Here is a 25,673-nt window from a genome sequence, read left to right as displayed (position 1 = left end):
TTTACTCATTTATCTCATTCTACATCCAAACGCCGATTTTCATCAAATTCCTTGTAGTGAATGTGGGGTCATGATTACTTTTTTGAAGAACTACATTAATATTGCAATTCGGACTTCTTCTTCCAAATGTGAACATGATCAAATACTATACGTACGTTTGTCCTCCTTTTTCATACTTAATGCACCAGCACATGACTGCGTTTAGGTCCCTGTGGCCCTTATGAGAAGAGAGAACTCAAGACTACCTTGACAACCTTGATTTATAAACACAGCTGTTTCGTCTAGTCATCAGACACTGTGGTAATAAAGCAGGCTCCTTTTCCAGGTGGTTAAGACTTGATGAGAGGGGGAAACACTTACTAATCAGCGAGGTGTCATCCGGCAAGGACGAATGGGCCTCGCACACAAAACACACACGCTTTCTGTTGATTATTAAAGCTATCAGCACTAAATCTGTAAAGGTTCACCTGTCAAAATGGAATCAAAGTTAAGTAGAAAGCAAACAAAGATAGTTGAGTTACACAGGGCTGAGTGAGTGTGTGTGTGTGTGTGTGAGTCGGTGTGGATGTTTAACCACTAGTTTGGACACATGACCAGAGATGGTGAGGGACAAGCCACCAGGGGCCTAACAGCTGGGCTGAATGAGTACTACGAGGAGGCGCCTGCTGCTGAGTGGGTATGTACGTGGGTGTACACACACACAGACCCCCACCTCCCATCTTCAGGACCCACAGGGATCATGGGAGGAGATTTGGTGTCTAGACTGTATAGATTCCTCGAGTTCCAGCCAAAAAAGAGCCAGTTACAGACCAAAAGAGAAATTGATTCACTTCCTGCTAACATGACGAATGCAGCAGAGAACGAACACACACACACACACACACACACACACACACACACACACACACACACACACACACACACACACACACACACACACACACACACACACACACACACACACACACACACACACACACACACACACACACACACACACACATCACATACATACATCACATACATCACACACACACACACACACACATACACAGTTTAATGAGCAAGATGTTAACATCAAGTGGTCCTATCTTTATTACCAATCTTGCTTTAAATTAATATATTTACATGTAATTGAAGGCAGATGTTCAGATCACAACATTTACACCTCCAGACGTCATACAAATTAAGCCGGTGGGATACAGCAACATAGAGGTGAAGTGTTGCTTATCAAATTGTCTTCATGTCCTCCAAACACATGAAAAGTCAATAAAGGTTTAATAATTTGTCCAGAATGATAACGAAGATAATCAGTAGCCAATCACATGCCAAAGTCGTCAGTATATTGAGTTTTGGCATTTTCTGCTCTGTGCATACTGCTCCAGAACCTGTTGGCCCCGAATAGAAAGCAGCAGATGAAGACAATGAATGTGTCGGGTGTCCTCTTCCTTTATCCCCACATCATAACGTGCCTTGAGCATACTTGAAGGTCCGCCAGGATAGCCTGCAGGCGTCCACCGGAGAGAAATTGTGGGGTGAAGCCTATATGAGTAAGAGGAAAAGCCCTGTTGTGCCCATACTGAGACCTATCCAAGCAAGAAGCGACATACCAGGGGCTCCTACGCTCTTGGCAACTCGTCTGACTGATGACCACAGGTTCACACTGCCCCCTTTTTGTAGTCTATCAGTAAAAGTATTTCAATTGGAGACAACGAAGATAATCAGTAGCCAATCACATGCCAAAGCCGCCATCTGCTTAACTCTAACACTGTTTCCAGCTGTCACGGTTTTCTTGTATTACGGTAGTTATAGGGGGTTTTACAGAAAATAGCTTAAGCTTCATACAAAAGGCATATTTTCCTGAACAAAATGACCGATTAGACTCTGCAATCTATGTTTTTAAAGATCTAGAGTGACTTTATGCGTCAGAGTTCAGAAACCTGCTGTATGGTTTGCATTAGACGTTATATTACTGAAACTTGTCAGGAATGTGTTTGCTTTGGCTGTTATAGGTTCATTGTGTTAGAATGCAGCGCTTGCATGTCAATTTTCCATTTTGTCAGACACCAGTGATATAATATGAAGCCATGATCAGAGCCTGTGATGGTGTCTTCCTTCAAACAAGAGTGGTGTGGTAAAAGATGCAGCTTATCTGGGTTAGAAGTCTGACGTTTGCCCTGTGGTACGCAGTTCATAATGCATGAGGAATTCCAACATGGCAGCAAACTTATTCAAAAGAAAGGGACTCACCAGTGCATACATCCAAAAAGCGTATTCACTTCTCACCACGTGTTCCACTCACACAGGCCTTTTAGTCTTATTTTAGCTGAAATAAATATTCCATACAAAGAGACTTAATAAGAACACATCACATTTGCCAAAGTATTCTTAACATTGGGTCACAGCTGCAGTGTACCACACACTTTTTTAGTAAGCATTAATAAATGTAGCCACCAGGGGGCAATTTTTCCCCTTTATTCAATCAAAACGTGGACACTTCAAATACTATAAATCACTTTAAAAAAGTAGTTCACCTTTCCTTTAAACCCTATAACCCTCACATTCCACTCAGCTTTTCTAGTTCCTCATTTCCCTCTTAATGGAATGGCAAAAAAAAATTATGAAATGCCTCATTCTTTCATTAAGCACTTCTGCAAATTAATTCCACTTCCTGCAGCCTTTCAGTGTGATATTGTTAACCTCTATATCTAACCAGTATAAAACATTTTGCTTCAATTAGAGAAATAACAAAGATCAGTTAAATAATATTCAGGTAAAGTAAAACTTATCCTAACCTCCCATTCCAGATACACAATCTAGAATTTGTATTTATTAAATTATTTATAGACTTCCATGTATAAAATGATGGGGCAGAGATAATATGTAGAACAAAGGTTGCAAGCACACAAATAATAGTCATGATAGATGGTCGGTTTCAGCAGATAACGGCCAAGAGTCAGAAATAATCCAATATCATTGTTGTGACTACAAGGTAACTTACACAAGTCAAAATTAGACTAGAAAGAAAACTACCTTCAACTGTCGGGCTCAGTCTTGGTTTTAAACTTGCCTTGTTACCTACTGCAGTTCATAATCTAATCCCTTAATCCATCAAACAGTAAATTGGGGAATTAAAGAGCACACTACATTATCTGAATGCAATGTTTCCTGAAATCCACTACCATGCTCAGTCCTTGCAATGTGTGCTAGCTAGCCAGTGAGATCATACCTCCCCACAGTACTCTGAGGTGCCAAGAACAGAGACAGGTCTTTGCTTGCCCTCCGCTGCCTCTTGTCTCTCTCGCAGGCAGCTGCATGCAGAGGTCTGAACCTGCCTGTGGAGAAGCTGCATGGCGCTTGCTGGCTGACTCTTAACTAGTTGGGGCTCAACGGGAAGAAATAAAAACACAAAGACGTAGAATCATGTGTTGATATTGCCCTCCTCCTGCACTGTGACTCACATCCCCTCTCATGGTCTAACCTGCTCATCGCAGGAGGAAAGGGGCAGAGAGGGAAAACAAATGGGCCCAGTGTCACTGACCCTTTGCCAAATTCGATCCACTTACCGGCAAAAGGTTTCATTCTGTTTTTCTGACCTTCCCTGTCCTGTCCCCCTCTGTGTTATGCAAGACATTAAAGAGTCAGTGGAAAGTATTCCTGCTGTGGCAATCACAGCCATACAGACACATTTGGTAAACTTATCAGTTTAGCTGGATGCATCTGTTAAAGCTTTATTTTTCAACTGTTTAAAAACTGTTTTCATTGTGATAGCCACCAACTTAATACCAATTACGTGATCAATTGTAGTTTAAGCAAAAGAATATGGGCACAGATGCATAAGAAACTTCATATATTTATAGTGAGATTTATGTTAGAGAACAAATCCTACCCGAACCATGGTTATATTCTGTGTGTTGTGCCATAAATTAGGATTAGGATTAAGATTAAAAGAGCATTACCAAAGGTAATTCCATAAGTCAAAACTAGTAAATATCAAACCACTGACTGTAACACAAAGAGGTGAAGTACATGATGACTTCACTTCTGCTTTCTGAATGTTAGGTTTGAGGCTACAAAAGTCTGCTTTCTGTGCACTGCCATGCTATTAAAATGTCATCAAATATGGATTTAGAAGAAACAAAGAGTTCGAACCAGGTAACGAACACACTGCTTTATATGGTCATGGAGTAGAAGACACATGAAGCCTGAGAGAAACATCACCAGGTACGACATCTATGTTTTGTAGAGCCCAATGAGGTGCCAGCAGCATGCCAGCCTCTCCCTGGGGCAAATGTGGCTCTGAGGATACTATGATAATCATTCACATATTTACTATCAATTTCAGATTTGTTTTTGTCTGGGAGCCGTCTGAACTTCTGTCTTTTTATTTTTCTCAATTTAAAAATAGCCAAACAAAGTACCAAAAGGTCAGTTCCAATGAGCCTGAAGGATTTCATAGGGAGAAATGATCTACACAGTCACTATATATTCTCTACACAGACAATAGTGAGTGATTTGATACAGCCTGTAAATGAATTGTCAAGTGCAGAATATCATATAGCCCTCTGTAGTACCACACAACTCAGCATCGTGTGCAAAACCCTGAAGAAACGCTGTTGAGCTCCACCACACACACACACTGCAGAAGATGCTTTACTACTGCAGAAGATGCTTTCCTCCATAAATAAAATCGGTTATTTAATGAATGTTTCCAACTACTCTTCAATCAAGTCAGGGTTAGTGAGGACTAGGGTAAGTACTGGGAACGACTGAATCTATCTATGGTTTCAGATGGTCTCTGATCGCTCTCTGTGCAAATCATTAGTTATACTGACCAAATGGTTCACAGCCATCCTGGTATATAATAACCCTTCATCATAATGGAACCGGTTCAGAAAAACTCTTTTTAAATGGATTTTGACAGTTGAATCAAATGATGATGGTTTTATCAATCATTTTCTAATGAGGTGTTGTGGGCTCAAATGGTTAAGTCCCAGTTGCAACTGTTTATTTCTATGTGACAAAAGATGGAGAAAATCGCTGACCAGAATATTAATAATCCAAGTTAATATGAAAGCATAAATATCAACCAGTAAAGAAAAAAGGCACATGTTACTGGAGGAACTCACTTTGTCTTGGTGCTAGTCAGTTCAACATATTTTTTAAATGCTACAATGAATGTACCAGTAAAGGCCACGACTTAGGAGTTTGAATGAACTCACTTTTGCATCACATTGAGATTAACTCCGTTGTTTACTGTGTCCGAACCAATACAACACCATAGTGGTTACAGTTTATCGCGCATTATACGCTTGATTAAAGTCAGCCTTGTAAAACACAGTAAGTCATGAGTTGTTGTGTAGTATTTCCCAAGAATACAAACACTTTGAATTGGTCAAGTGACAACCTATGACAACAAATACCAAGCAACTGACCATTCGAAGACACAGACTCATCAAACCATATCAAGGGTTACCCTGTGTCAAGTCTGATAGCAACTGTTGAAAAACACGATTGCATATTTTAAACACTTTCTCTTCACTATGTTACGCAACCTCAAATCTGTTGCAAGATGATGCAACTACAATTGTGTTGATATATAATGTGAGTACACACTTACAATTTATATGTATGCATGGCAACCTCTTCGAGATTTCTTGTTCTTACTCAACTTTCATCCCTTCAATGTCAGACGGGTGCTCATGTTAACTTTGCAATTGAACTTGTTGAAAATAAAAGTGACAGACAGACTACAGGAAGCCTGAATGTGTATGATTCTAGGCTTCTGGCTACACAAACCTGTACAACGGATCAAATTGTTAACAGTGTGGCATTGTATTAAAAAAAATGCTATCAATGATAAGCAACCATTTTGCTCTTACCGTGCACAGCAAAAACATTAAAGTGTTGAATCCCATGACGTGTCGATTCTCTCTTCCCACCCTTAATAAAGGCCGGCAGACTGGGTCTCCTCTGGTCCCCTGCAAACTTCCCCGGCTGCTGCCCCATAAGGGCAGAGTGCCAGGCCGCAGCCGGGACTCTCCAAGCTGGACTTGGTTGCTCACCGCCCAGAGGTTAGCCCCCCAGGCAGGGAGGGGAGCCCCTTTCCCTAACTCAGTCTGTCTGCTCCTGGGGTGTGGGTGATGCAGGTCACCTATGCAGAACCGTAATACTCCAGTATGTCTCTGTTTATCATGCATTAATGGAGCCCGATTGCTTCATGGGACAGACGAAGACTTTTCATGGGAATCTAGAGGGGGAAAAACACAATGTCAGTTGAGAGAGGATTTCATTAATGTGATATTTTCTCAAATAAAATGCTTTCAGATGCTTGACAAGTGATTCTGACTTCTAGTAAACCTACAAACAACACTGACAATGAATTTGACAAATTAAACATGTGCACGATGAAATAAGCACACAGACATATAATCCAAGCAATTAGTTGAATTCATTTCTGTGCAAAATGAATTACTTAACCCGCAAACTATTGATTTGTTAAATGTCCGACTTCAATGTGGTCAGTAGAGCTGTTTTAAACCCTGCTACCAGGAGCATCTTCCTATTTAGTTGGATGGGAAAGTGGCCTTTTAGACACCACTATCGATAAATGTGCATCCGTCTGCATACCCCCCCCCCCCCCCTCTAGTATTTAAGATTCACACCCACTGATTTTCATCTTTATAATTCATATCAACCTCTTTTTGTTACAAGCTAACGTTGGTGACCCTTTAAGAGGGATGCAGGTCACACTGATATCTATCAAGAAGACGCTGATGTGCACCCGAGACAAAGTGCTAGATGCAGAGAATGGATGAAAAGAAGGTCAGTGGAAGGCAGCCGAGCGTTAACTATTGTTAGTCTTGACCCTATTGTCCCTGGGCAACTTACTTTAATACAAAAGCAATGTCAGAAAACATTAAATCAGGAGCAGTAAGCACTCAAGTGAAAAACAGCCTTATTGACCACTTATTACTAACTTTTGAAAGATAGTTACAAACTTCAGGAGAAGAGAAAAGTGTGAGCAGAAACTTACACGTCCAGACAAACATGTATGTTGCTGATAAGCTGGCGACCTCAAGCTAGTGTTGAAGGTAGCCATGGAGGCTAACTCACGCTAGCAGCGCCGGAGCCTTGAATGCACACCGAGCAGTCAACAGTTGGCTCCGGCTGCGGGACACGCTGGGTTTTAAAAAGTCACGACAAGTGCACTTTAATGTCTCACAGGAACATTCCCAACCCCAGCGGGCTGACACGTTTTGCAGCGGGGTTCTCCGGAGCCTCGCGAGCGAGTTAGTTCCAGACTTCCGTGTCCTCTCTCCTCGTCTTGCGGAGCTTCTTCCCCTGTGGTACCCGGACTGAAGGCACTTCAATCAGGGAGGCGAAGGGAGATCGGGGGAACTCATCCGGCGACACAGCGACGTCCCTTCCCGCGGCTCCTTCCCTCTGTTGACGGTCGCCGAGCTCTTCGTTGCCGAGCCCCCGGTCCGCGGACTTACTCATTGCTCTCGCGTGAAAGTGTGAGTAACAAACTTTGGCCGAATCGCGTCTGTGTGGCTGAGGCCGCCATACTTCATATGCAAGGTGGTTTACAGAAATATGTGGGTGGGGCGACGTCTGACGTCACCTGCGTGCGTGGGCTAGTACCATTGCACGAGACGCGTCTCCAGGTTTTATTATGCTGAGGGGATCAGGGGTCAGAGGTCACAGGGGAAGGTGCGCTGGGCATACTATGTACCTGATACGCTTTTTGAGATAGAAAACTTTACAGTTGTTGTTTTTTTCCACTCTGTTCAATCTACAAGTTAAAATAAACAATTTAAGAATTAAAAGCTAATTATTTAAATTGTACTGTATTAATGATAGTGTAAAGTTCATGAAATAAAGTTTTCACTGATTGATTTACATTATGACCAATAGAAAATATATAAATTGTGCACTGGTTGTATTATGTTTACCCTTTGAGGGTCACAGGGGAGGAGACAATCCCAGCTGGCATTGGGTTACATGTGGGGGTACAACCATCCACACTCACATGCACACAATTTAGAGTGTTATGTATTTTGTAATTAAGTGTATTTTTATGCAACGGACATCCTATTCTATTTGTACTAGTTATTACTGTATTTTGTTCTGTATTTTACATCCAGATATGTTGTGTTTTTATGGGGAGGGTAGTTGTGTTTTGTTTCTATTCTTGTTATGTGTTATGCTGTGATTGTTGTGGAGGATGATAGAGTACCCGGAGAAAACCCAAGCAGACACAGGGACAACATACAAACTTGGCTGACCTCCCCCCAGGCCTCAACCCAGCTGGGATCCCAACTAGGAACCTGTGAGCTGACACTGCGAACCACTGAATGTATGTTAACATTTTGAAGGTGCACATAAATTCAACCTCCTCATTAGTGCTGATGGGTAAAGAAATAAAAAACATAATCCCTTGCGAAGATTTTATCCTACTGTGCTTTTCTTTCTATTTCTTCATTAAGACCAACAGAGACAAACTGAAAATTATAGAACATTTATTGCATACAACAGTTTTTTTTTGTACAAAGTGTTCTGCTATTTCTGTGTTAAATGTCAAAAGCTGCTTGAGTGAATTTTGAATGTTGCAGTATCTTTCAAGTTACTCATCTCTTTCATTAGCTGTCAAATAACGGTCTGCAGCTTATTTTCAAAAAATAAACTTAGAACTGTTTAACTGTCCATCAGGCTGTCACAATACAGATGATTCTGTGAAAAACGATCAGTCTTCAGGTGGGTGGTCGGTCCTTGATGTATAGATGCTTGATATGGTCTTGATCTTGTCTCAAGATCACAGTTAGTTCTCTAAGCTTCGTGTTCCAACAGCTTCTGTTGTGTCAACATTACAATCTCCTCCATCACTTCTGGTTTCAAGATGTCCTTGACCTGCAGAGAGCATCAAGTGGAGAATTGAAGATCAGCTGCACTGAAAAAAATTAGTCACTACAAAATCTTGTGTTATTCTGCTGGACAATTTTTTATAGAACAAAGATTTTTATCTACTAAGTTTAGAAGAAAACTCCTCATTTGTGTATGTATTATTTCCCCATGTTACTATTGAAAGTAAACAATGTGATAATAGCAGATTCTCCACCCAAAAGAGCAATGAAATCCAGAGCAGTTAGAACAACAGAGTGAATTGTTTTCCAAGTAATGCCCAGGAACTGTGGCCTTCCAATATGGCCACTAGATGGCAAAAAACATCACAGAAAAGTCAACTGTTTTATTGCAATATCTTTCCATTAAATTACATCTTTTAGTCAGGGGCTGTAATTCAAGACCAATTATTTAAGGTTACAAACTGTATTTACTGACTGTCACTACAGGGCCTCCTACCTGGTGTTGGAGTGAAGATTCATAGCAGTAGAGAACACTGGTGTCAAACAAAAGGACCTTGTGTGCAGCCAACGCTAACAGGCAGTTCCTCAACCGTGAAATCACTTCTCGATCCGACAGGCTCACTGGCTGGAAGGACAGAGGAAGGAGATGCACAAAAAATACTATCAAAATGGACAGAAAAATACACACAAATATACTCTGGTTTGAAATGTAAACAAACCAAGTGTTGCATCTTTGCACAGGTACATTTCTCCATACTCCATACTGCTCTTTGTGCATCTTTCACCCACCTCCAAACTGGTGTAGAAGCCCCCAGCCTCCTCCTCCTGGTTTTCTGGTGTTGGATACAACCACACATAACCGTTATTCCCGAGAATAATGGATGCGCCACACGGCAGGTTATGGAAATGTGACTTCTGCCTCTTGATCAGAGAAGGAGAAAGCTGTACCACCACCCCTTGACCCAACTAAGTGAGAAAATAGAAGCAGGATATTAGCAAAGACATTTCTCCGATTAAATTATTATTATTTTGTTGTATACGCATACATCATTGTGTACATTTGCATCACTTACTTTTCCGTACTTTAAACTACGGGTGTGAAGTGATAAAGCTCCATCTGCGAAGACAGACTGCACCTCCGCCTAACAGCACAAGACAAAAAGAAACAAAGTCATTATGGATAAAAAACATTAGGTGATGACAGAACAAATTTAAGATGATAATAAATTATTAGTTACACTGATGAGATCGCCCTCCTGAAGGTATTCTCTCATGGTGAGCTCATCTTCTGCTGATCTTCTCCTCTAAAAGAAAAAATCTGATTAATTATGAGAGTAATAAATGAAAGTTTGGCCCAATTCCCTTTTCCTCCAGGATAATACAGCTAAAAGTGTAATAATCAGACCACTTTTCCAAATGAATCACTAGTTATAGCATCTCACCAGCTCTCCTCCAGGCAGATTGACAGAGGACAACAAGAGGACAGAGTCCAGCCGAGAGTTGGTCTCGACCTTCCAGCGTTTCTGTTGTACCTAGACATATTACAAAAAACAACTGAAGTCTAATTGACCAAAATGACATGTCCAAAATGTCACACATCACATAGGAGGAAAGTCATAGAGAGATTGGATTACCTCTGTAATTCTCCCAACCACCACGTCTCCAACCTCACCATTGAATCTGCAATTCAAGAAAATACAAGACAAAAACCATTACTTATATGCAAAGGCAGCCATAATAAGGAACCAGTTAAATGGCAATCTTTTCATTAAATCTGATTTAATTACCTGGTCTTGAGAGGTCTGACACAGATCAGCTTGTCAACTCTCTGCACCTCTCCAGCGACTGAAGCTGTCAGCTTGTCTTCATCAACATAGGTACCATGACCCCTGGGGATTAAATGGCAAACAGCAATATTAATAATGAAATATAACCAAGCAAATGTGTGATAAAGAAAAGGCTGGGTTAACAATGGCCTCCAGGTAGTGATCATAGACAACATATGATATTATAAATAATTCAATTTTAATATTATTAATGTTAAGTTTCCGTATAACAATTTATACTACAAGATATTGCAGTCTGAAAGTAGCTGATTAAACCCACTCATTGTTGATGGCAGTCAGGACGGACTGAGCATATGTTCTATATCTTTAATAAACTGGTCACTGACTGAATCTTTATGAATGATGTACATTAGTTTTAAACGTGTTAAACTGGAGAACCCTGTAGGGTTTGACTTTTTAATATTAATGTTATTATTAGCTGTCAGAACCAAATAGCATCAAGCTATTCACTTGGATTCCCATCCATGTCAACATCGTGTAGTAACCACAGACACCGGCACATCCCCGGTGCACTCTGCTCTACGTACCTCATGAAACCGGTGTCTGACGTGATCACATCGCCGGGAACCACCAGATCCTTTCGGTCGAAAGTGGAAAGTGACACTGGTTTTCGAATATCTGGTAATCTCATGTCTGCCGCCATGCTGCTTACTTTGGGTTCCTCTTCTTCTTCGTCTACTTCCTCCCCCTCTCTGACTGATGCCAAACAAGTATACGCGCTCTACTGCCACCTGTGGATATTAGTATATAGCATGCATCATTTTCTAGTTAGTGACATGCATTTGAGCTTTTTACAAAGTGAATGAATGCATGTTCTAACATCTCCTTCTTACAATGCTCACACAAACGTGTTGGATTCTTTACAAATGTCCTGTATTAGTCTAGTTCTCATACCTATGGCCTCCTCCGTACCCGCATCCTTAATATTAGAGGATGAAGGAACAAATTGATAAGGTTTCTGCTGTGTAGCTAACAGTGTTGTGCATGAACAAACGCAAAAGAACGCGTTCATTGAACAAGTTCACTTTTATGAGAACGATGAACTGAACGCAACTCAATGACAAATAATGACTTTGAAGGGTGAACACGTTCATATTGTAGCGTCCTCGTATATAGACGACAGGAAACTTCTCTCTTTAAGTGTAACTTTATTAAAGTCCAGCAAACACGACACACTTCTTGTTCGTAACTCCGACACTCCTATCATCCACCTGACCACCTCTTTATTGTTCACTCCCCTTCTTCATTCACCCTTGATACGCCAACTCATCAGCCAATGAGAGCCTGCCATCCCACAAAACCCTACATCCATTGGCCTAGAACCATATCTATGCCTAGAACTGTCAAGTGCCCCACCTTTTCACTGACCCTCAGGACATTTCAATACTTTCTCTTCAGGAGAGAAGCTGTCTAAATCGAATGCTTTCACCATGTCGTTGCTCAGTGCCCGTAGAATGTCAGCGATGTAGCCTAACCGAAACCAACTAACTCGACTTCGCTCTACGTTACCCATCACTCATGGCAAACATATGCAGACCAAACAAGCAACGTATTCCCTGGCGAGATTTCAAATTGGCGCCCCCTGTCATGCATCCCAAAGATCTTTGGACTGTAAACAGATGCACACACAGGCAGACAAATTTGTAAGCTATAAAAAACAATAAAAAAATATACTAAAAAATATCAAAAGAGTCCTGTACTGATAGCGTATCATGTCATGTTGACACAAATAAACATTAATGATATCCACAATCGGGGTGATTCTTACCTCTATATCGTTCTTTCTTCTCCTCCTCTACTTTGCGGTGCTTTCTGAATTGTTCACCTGATAATTTAATATTTGATTGATTCATCTTTGACTCTAACCGCAGTCTATCACTGCAGCGTGTGTGTCAGGAACACACCTGAGGCGGAAGTGCAAATTCTGTGCGAGCCGCCGCCTGACTGTTCACACAGGAAGCCATCCAGGAGGATGTTTTAGATGGTGGCTTGCTGGTCCACAGAGCCACGGGTGGTGACATCAGCAAATGTCCCTACTATGCTGCCAAAATGAGTAGGTTTTTATTCATCTATTTGTATGCATTATGCTGCTATGAGGTACTGTTGGGAAGTGAAATGAAACTCCCTTCTTTTTTTTCTGTTCATGCTGAAATAAAGTGGATTCACTTGGTCTGACGTTTTCGATCACATCTTTATAAAACCTCAATAACTTCAAACTACAAACCCTATGGGGGGGAAATGTTTTTTGAGAGAAGATTCCAGATTAATTCACTAGACTAGCACTCAGTAGAGCTCGACAGAGCCGTATAGGTTCATCTCTGATCCATGCAGCTTCATTCTACCAAGTTGTGTGGTTATTGGTCCAGTAGTTTATTACATAAACCTGTTGACTGACAAATCAGAGGTGAAATCATAACCTCCTTAGCAGAGGTAATAACACCACAGGAAATTAAAAGTAGAATACAACGTTTCGAGAATATCTAAATAGTTGGCGGATAATGTTCTGTTGGGCGACTTATCAATTAATTTATTAAAAGCTAATTTTCCCCTGCTACTTAGTGTATAGGGTTTTTATATTGTGTTTTATTACATTGTATATATTGGTTTATTTTTGTCGTGCACTGATTGCTGGTTGTACATCAAATTGCCCTTGAGGGATATTAAAGATTTTCTTTTATGGACAACTTTAGTTGATCACAAGCTGCACAAACCAAACTAGAGTAGCAGAGGAACCTAGCAGCCAGCAGGGGGCAGCCTCAGGACATCACAGCAGACAATGATTCTTGTAAGTAGTCCGTAGACAAGGTTGGAAAAGAACTGGTTTATTCTCTAACAATAGGTTTTTAAAGTATGTTAAAATAGTATGTATCTAAAAGCCAAATATATGAAACTAACTTTTAAGTAAGGCTGTCAAATATATGTAGTAAAGTAGAAAATATTTTCTCTGAAGAGTTTATCGATAGCAGCATAAAATGACACGGACACACACTCAGGATAATTTGTCCATCTTCGGATTGTGCTTAGTCACATGGTGCACCCATTAGCCGCTGTGGCCTAGTTGGTAAAGTGTTCGTCTTCGGACCGGGGTTCGAATCCCAGTCTAACCCATCTTTAAGCGGACAATATACCGATCTCATAAAGCAGGCACGATTTCTCCTATTAATTGCGAAATATCTTACACAATTTCAATTAGTTAAATATAAAAACAGTAAAAAATTTAAAAAGAAACTGCGCCCGCAATTCCTGCGAAATGGGCTTCTGCGCAGGTTGTGCCCAGTGGGTTTCTGCACAGGATGTGCGCAATGGGCTTCTGCGCAGGATGTGCGCAATGGGCTTCGGCGCATGCGCCTACTGCGCACATCTGTCTGATAAAGATTCTGACAGTAAAGGCAAGGGGTAGCGATGGATAAGGTTTTCTTTAACAAGTTAAGTCTTTCATTCTCACTTTCCACCTTAAAACTATGAAATGAACTCAACTATGAACTAGTTCAGAGTTTAAATGGTGAAATATGAACGTGAACTATTCATGTTTACTTGTAGGAACTGAACCTTGAACATGTTCATGAGAGGTGTGAACTTGCACAACACTGGTAGCTTGATATTGGGTAGTTTTACATTTTTGTTATGCAGAGTATATTTTTATTTATTTATTTACTTATATTTAAAACACTTTGAATTTTTTTCATTCCATATAGGTCGGCGTGAGAGAGTTCCCGCTCCCGATGCAAATATATAAAGTATATAAATATAAAGGGCCCATTCTAGGTTAAAAAACAACAACTATTGTACAGTTTAGAGGAAACATACTAGTTAGGGCTCGAGCACTGACAGGCAGTGACAGACATGAGGTCCTATTGACATTTTAAGGATTATTATTATTATTCAGGCAAATTATTTGGCTTTTTGAAGGCTTTAACATGCTAAAATTCTTACCTTAATTTGCAGAAAATAAGAAAATGGTTAAAATTTCCCTCAACTTTTTTTGGGGATAGAACACATTGATTGTGTTTTTCACGTTTACAACTTCAAAAAGTATTAAGACAGAAGTCTGAAGAAAATAACTTTCAGTAAGTGAATGGATTATAATAGCAGTGACGAGGGGGAGGGACAGATACTAATATCATGTGTGTTTGTTTGGGTACTCATCGTTAATGGCCAGCCGTGATCGTATAGTGGTTAGTACTCTGCGTTGTGGCCGCAGCAACCCCGGTTCGAATCCGGGTCACGGTAGCAATTTTCTGACTTCAATCACCTATTCCTCGCAAAATATCTTACACTATGTAAATTTAAAAACTAAATTAATAAATGACCACAATTAAAACATTTAATATATCAAAAATTTAAATAAAATAAAACCAAAATTATTCCTGTACAGTTGGCTTCTACGCATGAAGTGCTCAGTCCACAGCCACACATTTCTAGTTTACATTATATTTCTGTCAATAAATCTTACACATTGAACTGTGATGTATTCACATTATTCAACTGTATACATATTTGAGCTGTATGAGATACATAATGATTTCTATATTATTTGTATTACAGTAGTAGTTGCAGTAGTAGTAGTAGTATGACAACATTGTGTTGTGGTAAAAGTGTGTTTTTCTTCTTGCAGGGTTGCGGGGGGCATGTTATTTTTACACCACTAGGTGTCAACGTCGAGTCACGTTGGCTTCTACGCAGCAAAGCTCTCGCATAACGGAGAGCTGACGTCAGATGTCAACAGGACGCAATCGTCTCCGCTCAGCCAATCAGCGCTGAGTATCACGGACTCTGGTAAAGATGGCGTCGGTGGAGCATCGGGGAGTTGTAACCAGACGCGTTGCCGTTTCCAAACACCACTGGTCCCGACAACGCAAGGACTGAAACGGCAGCGGGAGCGACGGTTCATCGACCCGTTCGTCCTCTGCGTGGTGCCGTGTGGTATCGCCGCGGGCCTGCTCTCTCTGGTTTTCGGTCTCCCTCTGCAGTCGCCTCGGTCAAGCTCGTTAGCTTCAAGTTGAAGAGCCAGCGCTAGCTCGGGGCTAGCTGTGTAGCTCCTACGGCTGCTGGGCTCTTTCTCTGGGGGCATCCATGGACCGAGAGCCCGGTCGGGTGTAAACATCGGGGCCGCCTTTAGCTCTTTAAAGTTTTTTTTATTTTTAACTTAATCAGCCGCCCATGCGTCACTCGGATTGAACATACCCCAGGTGGACCGGGGGGGATAAGGGGCTCCGACTCTGCTGCGACACTGTATCTCGGTGTCGAGGCACAGATTCATTTTTTTTTGCCGTCATGTATTTTCTCACCGGCTGGCCCCGGAGGCTGCTCTGCCCGCTGCGGAGCGAAGAGGAGCCCTTCCACATCCAGCCCAGCTCTCAGCGGTTCTACTTCGCCGTGTTGTCCGAGACGCAGCTCAGCGTCTGGTTCAGTCGGGTGAGTCCCCTCCGGTCACGCTCCTGGACTCAGCTGTCCACACAAACAACAACACATGCTACTTTCACTTCAGCGATGATGATCGGGCTGTTTTTAACAAGCTCATCACCGCCATTACTTGATCCTCTTGCCACTACTTGCGTGGCAACTTGGGCGATTTCTCATAACATTGGCAGAGAGCAACAGTTTAGTGTTTTCAATGAGGTCTCAACCAGAAGCTATGATTACTGACGTGCTGGCAAACGTGGCCAGCTACCTTACAGGTGACCGATGACATTGTTACGCATCACTACTGTACATCCGTATACGTGTGAATGTCACAGACGCAGCGGCACTTTTGTATTTGAATGGCATGCTTCACATGTAATCACGCCTCTCATTCATGACCGAGGTGTGGTGGCATTTCATCACCAAGATGAACTTCACCTGTCTTTGTCCTTAAGCAGCACCATCAGGGGAAGTTGGATCCATTCCAATCATCATGTCACATGCTGGTGGTGTCTAAATAAGAAATCCTCGCTGGTTGCATGTTGTGTTATGCTCCTGTCAGGCAGGATGGATCATGTCAACAATCGAGTCAGCACAGCACTGTAGCCTTTTATTCACGTGTTTCTCCACAGCATTGTAACACAGAGGGATCTTTATCACTCAGTTATAAAGTGGCTTTTCTCTAAAAGGCTTACAAGACCTGCAGTGTTAAGTCTTCTCATCAAAACACTCTTGAGCCAAGGCCTTTATCTGTGAGATTAAGCAATGAATGATTCGGTATGACTATTTCCACCAAAAGCTTCCTGTGTGAGAAGCCACTGTGTTGATTTAATCTTGACAACTCTTTCAAGCACTATCACAACAGCTGGCTAAATCGATTCATGTGTGACCATTTCACGTGCTGACCTGTGATGTTAGGTCATGATGACATAACTCTCTCAGTACTAATTGTGTCATCACATAAACAATACTGTAAGCCAGTGTTTTTTAATGAGATGGAAATATTTACCTCTTCTATGAGGCTGTGTTTTCGTCTGTGTAGATCCAGTGTTGTTTTTTTCATTGCGAGACAGGGAGTTTTTCAGCATTTTCATTGTCAGAGAATAATTCAAGATCTTTATGGAAAGTATCTGGTATATTCTTAGGACACAATTTGAGTATGGATACAAATTAAATTTCTGGATCTAGTGAATTTAAATCTAGTTAATGAGACTATTGGGGCTTGATGACGGTAAGCACTCCACTGATTGCCTTTCTAGTTTGAAATTCAATTTTTAATTTCTGATTTCAAATTTCTGATTTCAAATTTCTGTTAGCGAGATGATTGCATCTACCACTGATGAGTATCTGCATTCATATCCTTCCCTCGCGTGTTTGAATACATAAGGTTTTCCCGTGCGGATACGGAGATCAGCCATTTAATTTGATAACCCGCCGTGGAGCACATTGTTCAATGCTGTCAGTGTTCCACACTGTTTGTATATTTCAGGTTGTAGCAACAATGGATCGGGGTCACTGGTCACTTCCTGAGGCCCTCACAGGATGTGAGCATGTTCTGTTTCCCCTCCGTCTTAAGAACTTTGTCTGCCTGCAAGTATCAATAAGACGTCTGGGGAAAAGGTCATTTCAGGAATTTCAATTATAGCGACGTCTTCCTCATGACTTACACCTTTCACACATGTTGCATCCATCATGATATTTCCGTTCACCATCAATCCCAACTCTGCACACAGGCATGTCATAGAGGGGTTTGTTTGTTTATTTCCTTGGGATGCACCAATCCCTCACTTGTATTGGATAACAGTCCAATACGAACTTAAATAGCAGGATCGGGTATCTTGACAAAAAGACAGATCTATGTGGCCGATAAATAAAATTGTGGTACTCTTCTGCTTCCCGGAGTAACAGTGCGTTTCTTGATAAGAAATACGCCAAGTGTGGACTCCCTTACTCTGGGACTTGGAACTTGGCAAGCATTTCGACTCAGAAATCATGTCTCCTGAGGATGGGAGGACTCTTTGCTGTTAGCACAGCAGCATTGCTTCTATTATCATCTCAGCAGCTCTGCACAAATTAAACTTCAGCAAAAGTACAACTATACCTGACTGTAGAGGGATGACTGAATGTTATCCTGGGCCACCCCAATAGCCATGAGCACCAGTCTATCAGCCATCATCTGTTCATATTCAGGAATTTTTTTAATGTGGTTGTATATCATTAAATACAAAACCCACAGAGGCAGCGCTGTTGTTAAACTATCCAACAAATCTTCTATTTATTATCGTTTCATGTTCATCTTCTCAGAAAAACAAAAAAAAGCAATTATTACATTTCTATGGGTTTCTTCTGACAAAATATTGGTCAGGTTATGTGTTGGATGATTGTATCTGCTGTTTCCCCTCCCAGCTTCCTGCCCCCTGCTGCTTTTGGAAATAATTTTGCCACAAGGTCTATTCTCTTTAATCCCATCTATCCTCTGCCTTGGACAGTGCATCTAGAGCCTGGCTAGTTTAGTCACGGCATTATTACTAATCCTTGGAGCGCAGTTGCGTAGCCTTGTAGCTGTTATGTTCTTTCACCTCGTCATGGCTGTATTGCAGAGGGGGTGTCTAGGCATAGATAAGTGGTGTGTTGGTTAAGCATTGGAAGTCTGAAAAGAGCCACTTTGGAAAAGGAACTACATCTATCAGCCTATTTATTATAATTAACTTTAAGGATACAAAGCACCTTGTCTCAGTTAGCAGGCTTCACCGGTGCAAGTATCAGTGGCATTAAGTTTTAATTCTACGAAAAGGACACTGAAGGATGGAAATTCTTCGAACCTGCTCTCACATTACAGTGACTGGGTACAAGGTCTAACGTTGCATAGCAGGCGTGACGTGAGATATTTCCCTCCCCTGTTTCCTGACTCAAGCCACTCAGTTAACATTTGTCCTGGTTTTCCCTTTTAATATCAAGGACTGTTATTTGTCTTACTGACAACAGCATTGCTACGGTGTCTTAATTCCACTTTCTATATCTGAATGAATGTTGGATCAACTGAATCAACTCAACCTTAAGTTACTCACTGCTTCCTGTTTAACTGTAGATAAACGCATGTATTGTTTGTTGTAAACAGTTTATGATGTCTGGCTAAATGGTTTCAGCTTTAAACTAGAGGATATTGGAATGAACTGGTTGTGATTGTTCTGTGATCCAGACAAATATCTGCCTGAGTGATTAAGGGGTTGAGGCAAATTAAGGGCAACAGCTTCAGGCAAAGTCTGTGTATGCTCCTGCTCATCTCTCTGTCTGTGATGCACACAGGTTTATTAAATGGATGTCACTCAGGTAAGAATTAGCAGTTTATCAGACGCCAGGTGTCATAGGCTTCCTATTAGTTTGACACATAATTTAGGCAGGAATTGTTTCCTTGCCAGCAACATCGAAGCAGTCTAATGAGTGGCATTAAAACCCTTTCTGGCACAGCATTGCTAAATATCACCGTCAATCATCGCTGTAAATGTTATCATGCTTTCTATTGCTGCCACTCTTCCTGCATGTTTTGAATAAGAATTAGATTTTTTTTAAACCAATGTTGGTGTGTTGTTGTTTTTTTTGTCATAGAACAATTTGTTTTAATATTTGAGTTTAAGTCAAATAACATTTTAAGAAAGATCATGATAGAACAAGGAAGATGATCTTTTTACAAATGATAAATTACAGTATGATGAAGTTTGCATACAACTACAACGTGGATTGTTGCTGTTGCTATATATGCCAGATGGATGCTTTGAGACCAGCGGGATTTTTTAAATATTCATTTTCTTTCCCATTTCTTCCTCAGCCCAGTGTTTTGATAGTCAGCTATATCGAGTCTTCAAAGGCGGCAACCCAATTTGGCTTCTACCAGAAGGCAGAATGGAAACCAGACGACTCCATGATAGCTGTGGCGGTAAGTCAACACCATCTCCTCTTATATTTGTATGGTTTGATCGAAACCAAAGTTCACCTCATCAAGCTCTGAAGCCGAGACATTTTTAACCTCGGATGACACAAATCTATTGTAATTTAACAGTATTTTTATTATATCAAAGACACAAGAAGTCCCAAACCGCATCAATATGTTTCATGTAATTGTAATATTAATGGAATATGACTCCTCAAAATGGGACGGTAAGTCTTTTTGTCGCAGAGGTTGCTCTTATCTAATAGCTTCGACACACCAAGCCAACAATCTTGTACCTCTCTCTCCTGTTATTCACGTCTTGTCTCCCATCTTCTACCTGCTTGGTTTTCTTTCTACTCCCTGTTACTGTAACCTCTCCACTTACTGCCTTGTTACCACTTTGATTCACTGGATGTAGACTTTCAAAGATGCTTCAGTAATCAAACACTGACAGTAGAATCTTAGCAGGATCCTTCTGTTAAACAAAACAGACACAGACAGCTTCCCTGTTACTGTGGTGCATAAAAGTAGAGCATGACGAATGCTAGAAAGAGAAACAGTACAAGTCTCGGCGCACTTCTCCAAACAGTGGAGTTTGTCCTATTTTTTTCGCTGTTATGCTCAGCTTGAGATACGAGGAAGATCAGCGAGAGCGGAACTGAAACACAGCCCCTGAGCTGTCTACGGCTCGTTAAAACTTCAATTTATATGCAGTGGTGGGACAAGAAGTTATGACTGTAAAGATAATGGAAAGTAAGGAAAATAGGAAAAGATATTGGAGAATTGTAGCTGGTTCTGTTTTGGGTCACTCCATGTCAGATCATTACATTTTTAGGCCGCACTGTCATACGTTTTATGGAGCTGACATTTATGATCCTAACGTTCTGTGACTTCGACTGGGCATATCTCCCTTACTATACAATTGTAAGCCCATCAACAAGGTGCATTGGTATTTTGCATGTGCCTGACCATCACAATAGATAGGTAACAATATCTTAGCAAATTCTCTAAAACCAAGCACCACATTATCTTGAGGGCTTCATGACATAAGTTAACTTTGAAAATGAAAGCCTAATATTTTAGCAATTCAACTAATGCCTCTCACTTGTAATTATTTGCCATATGATCAGATTATTCACAAACACTCTGTAGACTGACCGTAACCTGCTAGGAACTCTTGAATTACGGCCATCTTGAATGTGTGTAAGAAAAGGAATGTGTTTCCTGGAGCTAGACACGCCTTGACTTGAAACTCAATCACTTAAGTCGTTCATTTGACAAAAGGTCACAAGTAGCACCGGGTTTTACGTTGCCAGAGTGGCCACTTACAAAACTATTTAATCTCAAAATGTGGCGATATAAGAATATGCTACAGCATCTGAATGTGGAGGGTTTGCTCCTGTAGTTACAACCGCTTAGATCTACCAGTATAATTTCCTGAAATCGTCAAATGATCATTCGTAGTAGTTAAACCAGTGTGTAACTGGACAGACTGTCCTGTCACATTCGGAGATAATAGTGAAATGCTTCAGTTACACTTTCTTTCTTATCTACAGTTTTCTCTGACTTTGTCCTCTGCAGATATAATAGCTCTCTGTCTGACTGTGAGTCAATCAACTCAAAGCGAAACAGTAGTTCCCTCTCAAACAGGTTGTTATTGCTCTGTGGTTTACAGCGCAGTTCATTTAATGCACCATCAAAATAGCCAGATGAAGTCTTGGGGGTACAAATTGGTGATAAAGTGGACGTCAATCACCTTTGCCCTTTAACCCTGACCTCATTCTCAACAGTCAGGTGTCTTGTGGGGGAACTTTAACAGCCATCTAAATAGATCTATAGTGTCCTTAGTTGTTTTGTCTTTTGTGAATCGGTACAGTTTACCCTAACACGGAACCAAATGAGGGGAGGGATAAACAGCCTTTTCCCCCCTTTTAAAATAATCATGAAGAACATCCCTCAGGATCTTCCCTCCTCTTACTGTAAACCTCGCCTCAGGAAAACTCTGGAGATGAACCCACAACCGAACGAATATGCAAATGTATCAGCCCACAAAGGTTAAGAGATGCAATTTTCAATATTCATGCTCATTTCCATGGAGATACGATTTTCTATGTTCTCGAGATGTCAGGATGTTTCTGTGTGCAAGCCCACACAGGCTCTTGTATTTTAGTTTAGCCAGATCACTCCTCCACGGTCACACCTACAGTCACATCCTCTTGTCTGTTGCAGTTCAGTTTCATGACTGTATCTATCTCCTCTTCAAATCTGAGACCAACATCCAACATTTTCCTGCTGCATTTTCACACGAAAAATGCAGGTCTGAAAGCAGCGAGAGGGAAAGGGAATTATTTTGCCCTTGGGCAGCAGAGTGTCCCTGCAAGCAGCAGAGTACTGGATTTATGAGATGCTGTTATTTATTTTCAGGATGGCATGTTAATTGTTTTCAGGCTGGAATGTAAATCACTCTTATCTTGTGTAATCCCTGGTAATGAGGCCTGTCTGTGTTGAGCTAATGTCCTGATGCATAATGTGAGTTCAGAGAAGGAGCAGACGGACGCTGCATCTGCTGTGTCAAACAGACTGAGGTAATGAGTCTGAGCAGGGCTACTGGAATCAGGGCTGTTTATCTCAGGATCTTCACATAAATAGACAGAGAGCTTTATGAACTCAAGAGTCATAAAAGCACAGATTCAACCAAAACCACAGCAGGAACAGCCTTGACGTGATAATAAATCTCTCAGAAAGAGCACTTTGAAACAGAAAGGCACTAACAACAAGAATGTGGAATGATGCAATACAATGATACGCTTCACACTCCACCCTTTGCATTATTGGGGACAACTGAACTTCAAGGAACCTCCAACGCTGACATTTTCTGCTCATTACTCATGATTGTTGGCCGAGCACTGCAGCAGCCGAGATGTCAGCGTGAAGGAAGGCGTCTCGTTCAAGTGAACTCACACAAGGCAAGTGTCCGAGTCAGCAGAAGACTCTGTCAGCTCCCAAAGACCATGTGATCAGCAACACACTGGATGAACTTCAAGATGCAGAAGAGATTCTGCACTATCATCATCCTCTAGTTTGCCTCTAACCATATACTTTAGGGTTGTGGGAACTCTGAGTTATTATCTAAACACAAGTTTTATTTCCAATTGTGTCATTATAAGCAAACTACATTAACATTAGTTCACCACAAAGACCACACCATCTGGATTAAAACAAATGAACAAAACTATATTACACTCTGCAATCTATACATGTTTCAGACAATAACTAATTAGCCATGAATAATACATGCAAAACTAATGCTGCATTGTCCTCATCAAATAGGCACATCTGTCTAATATGTGGGATAATCTGTCTAATCGTTTTATGGCACCAGAATATTAATATAAAAATAATTTTGTTTGGCAGTTTGTAGCAGTTCCTCCATGAACACAACTTATTATTTGCGTTCTTATTTCTATGTATATAATGTACTGGGTCAGAGTTTTATTGTGGGTGGCTGTTGCTCAGGATTTAAAGAGGGTTGTCCAAGAAACTAGCCAGTGGTTCGATCCTTGGCTCCTGCAGTACGCATTCCGAACTGTCCTTGGGCAAGACACTGAACCCCAATTGATGGTAGGAACAGTGTGTGACAGAAATAAGCGTTGTATAAATATGTGAATGGGTGAAAGGGACTTGAACTGTTAAGAGCCTTGAGTGGTCAAAGAGCCTGGAAAAGCTCTATTTAATTACAGTCCATTCACCATAATTAACCATTTGTCTGTTTACACTAAAATACAAAACAAATTCAAAATAGGGCCCCACATTACATTTACTTATGGTTATTTATATTTCATCAAAAACTTTAACCCCGTCGACATCACCTCATGTCCTTCACATGACACGTTGTATAAGTCTGTGTCAATCAGCAGTACATGTTTGTCCCAAAACAAAACCACATGTCCTTTAAGCCAACATACTGTGTCAGGAGTTCAAGGGGTTACAACACATACGGGCCTGTGTTTGCAAAACTTTTTTTTTAAAGTATTGTGAAGAAATAACATAAATACGTTTGGGACTTGGTCAGAAAGGCTCTAAAAAGTCCAGATAATGCCCTTGAAATTAAAACGGCTGGAAAACAAGAGTCAGACACATGGGTAACATCATTTTCCCGGCTCTGTAATCGTGTCTTTTTAATGCTCCGACCTCTAGTTCCTGTCATCAAAGACAGGGAAGATTGATTAATAGTAGTCAAGGCATAACCTTGTTTATTAAAAAAATATTAAAGGATAATGTCTGGGCCTTTTAGGTGTCTGTCTCTCCGCTCCCTTTCATCCCCCTCCCTCTCATATTGATGCCAAAGTACACATGAATGAATGCTGTGAATGTGTCTGGAAAGCAGTAAGTCAGGCTCGGTCCCAGGCCCACTCGGCCAAACACAACAGGGAGCAGGTGCAGGAGTTACCAAACATACAAGGTCATAGTCACTTCCTGGGCACCTCACTCACTCCGCAGTATGGTTTGATGTTGTAGAGTCGTGGCTTTATTCTGTTTGTGTGCATGTGTGAGATGTTTTCAAACAGTTCGTCAATTTGGCAAAAATTAATATTTACTGGAATGACAACTGTGACAACCACAAAGTGAAGCTGCAGCAGGAATCCCTTTCTAATGTCAAGAGTGTGCAGCTCTAAATGTCCTGAAGCTTCCATGCTCTCACATTCATTAGTCCTGGATGGTAATCTAAATATAATTAATTTCATTCAATCAAATTTTGTTTACTTTTTTTTAGTATGGTGCTGTTTTACTTTTCTTCACTTTCTTCGGGTTCATTTCTTTTTATAATATTTTCTTCTTTCCGCCAGTTGGGCTTTCTTTCAAACAGGAAATGTTTATGGCAAGAGAGGAGCTTAGTTTGAAGCAACAGTTTAAATTTGAACCACTGACATTTGATTCAGTCTCGGCCGCAGTGAAGTCATTGTGACATGAGCTGACTAGAAACTGCTTCTTTCACCAGAGACTCTCAATTTGTGCTGCAGTTTTGTAGCTGCAACCCAAATCGAGGGCAAACTTTTCTCTCCTTTGCCTGGCTACTAGGGGTGGACAATACCAAAAATCATTCATATTTTACTGTCAAAAAGTGGGTCATGTGGCACCATGTTAAGGAGACAAACATGTCAGGATGTAAAGAATTGATGCATATTAATAGATCACTTCTGAACATATTTTAATCAGCTAATGATTTGGCAAGTATGAAGCATCTCTTTCTAGTAGTCTTCAATTACGTTATCACATTTATGTTTAAACATTAGACAGCTTATCAAATATTCATTGCCGAAGCTAAAGAGGTCATGACTGTGCACGTGCACACACCAGCAGCAGAGATGCAAATCTTGCAGCATCAATCTGTGTTCATTTGCTCAGGATGTGACGGATCTATGTTTCTGTTATCAATCCTACTGACAGCAGTACTGCCTATATCAGTAGAATCAATATTATGGGGATTGATCTGCATGATGGTACAAGAAGCATTGTAAACACTATGTGTCAAACAGACTCTAAATAAACCCGTAGACTGACTGTATACATTTAGTTTAAGTTGCTGCTAGATTTATGAAACAGACCAATTGTCATTCACACAATCAA

At 40.9% G+C, this 25,673-nt stretch overlaps 3 protein-coding genes and 1 non-coding gene across 5 annotated transcripts in view; 2 read left to right on the top strand and 2 right to left on the bottom strand.

Annotated features, from left to right (window-relative positions):
• The window catches only part of abl1 (c-abl oncogene 1, non-receptor tyrosine kinase), a 31,537-nt gene extending 23,946 nt beyond the window's left edge, over positions 1-7,591 (bottom strand). For both annotated transcript variants that reach the window (XM_062413324.1, XM_062413325.1), the window contains exons 1-2: positions 7,037-7,591; positions 5,883-6,250 (exon numbers count right to left, since the gene is read on the bottom strand). In XM_062413324.1, the coding sequence (XP_062269308.1) occupies positions 5,883-6,009 (127 nt within the window). In that variant the 5' untranslated portion in view covers positions 6,010-6,250; positions 7,037-7,591. The remainder of the gene's footprint in view (positions 1-5,882; positions 6,251-7,036) is intronic.
• A 917-nt stretch (positions 7,592-8,508) lies between these two features.
• exosc2 (exosome component 2) lies at positions 8,509-11,388 on the bottom strand. Its single transcript, XM_062413552.1, has 9 exons — positions 11,242-11,388; positions 10,655-10,756; positions 10,502-10,547; positions 10,310-10,399; positions 10,106-10,171; positions 9,941-10,009; positions 9,657-9,833; positions 9,364-9,492; positions 8,509-8,913 (listed from the first exon to the last, which is right to left on the bottom strand). The coding sequence occupies exons 1-9, from the start codon at positions 11,355-11,357 to the stop codon at positions 8,833-8,835; spliced, it is 876 nt and encodes a 291-aa protein (XP_062269536.1). The 5' UTR covers positions 11,358-11,388; the 3' UTR covers positions 8,509-8,832.
• Positions 11,389-14,872: 3,484 nt separating this feature from the next.
• Positions 14,873-14,944, top strand: trnah-gug (transfer RNA histidin (anticodon GUG)). The gene has a single exon. It is a non-coding gene; the product is annotated as a tRNA-His (tRNA).
• A 398-nt stretch (positions 14,945-15,342) lies between these two features.
• The window catches only part of ric1 (RIC1 homolog, RAB6A GEF complex partner 1), a 32,228-nt gene continuing 21,897 nt past the window's right edge, over positions 15,343-25,673 (top strand). Inside the window, exons 1-2 of the mRNA XM_062412323.1 lie at positions 15,343-16,129; positions 19,944-20,051. Of these exons, the coding sequence (XP_062268307.1) occupies positions 15,989-16,129; positions 19,944-20,051 (249 nt within the window). The 5' untranslated portion in view covers positions 15,343-15,988. The remainder of the gene's footprint in view (positions 16,130-19,943; positions 20,052-25,673) is intronic.

The sequence above is a fragment of the Platichthys flesus genome, chromosome 19 (genome assembly GCF_949316205.1).
Source record: "Platichthys flesus chromosome 19, fPlaFle2.1, whole genome shotgun sequence".
Taxonomy (NCBI): domain Eukaryota; kingdom Metazoa; phylum Chordata; class Actinopteri; order Pleuronectiformes; family Pleuronectidae; genus Platichthys; species Platichthys flesus.
This window is presented reverse-complemented; position numbering and strand designations above follow the sequence as displayed.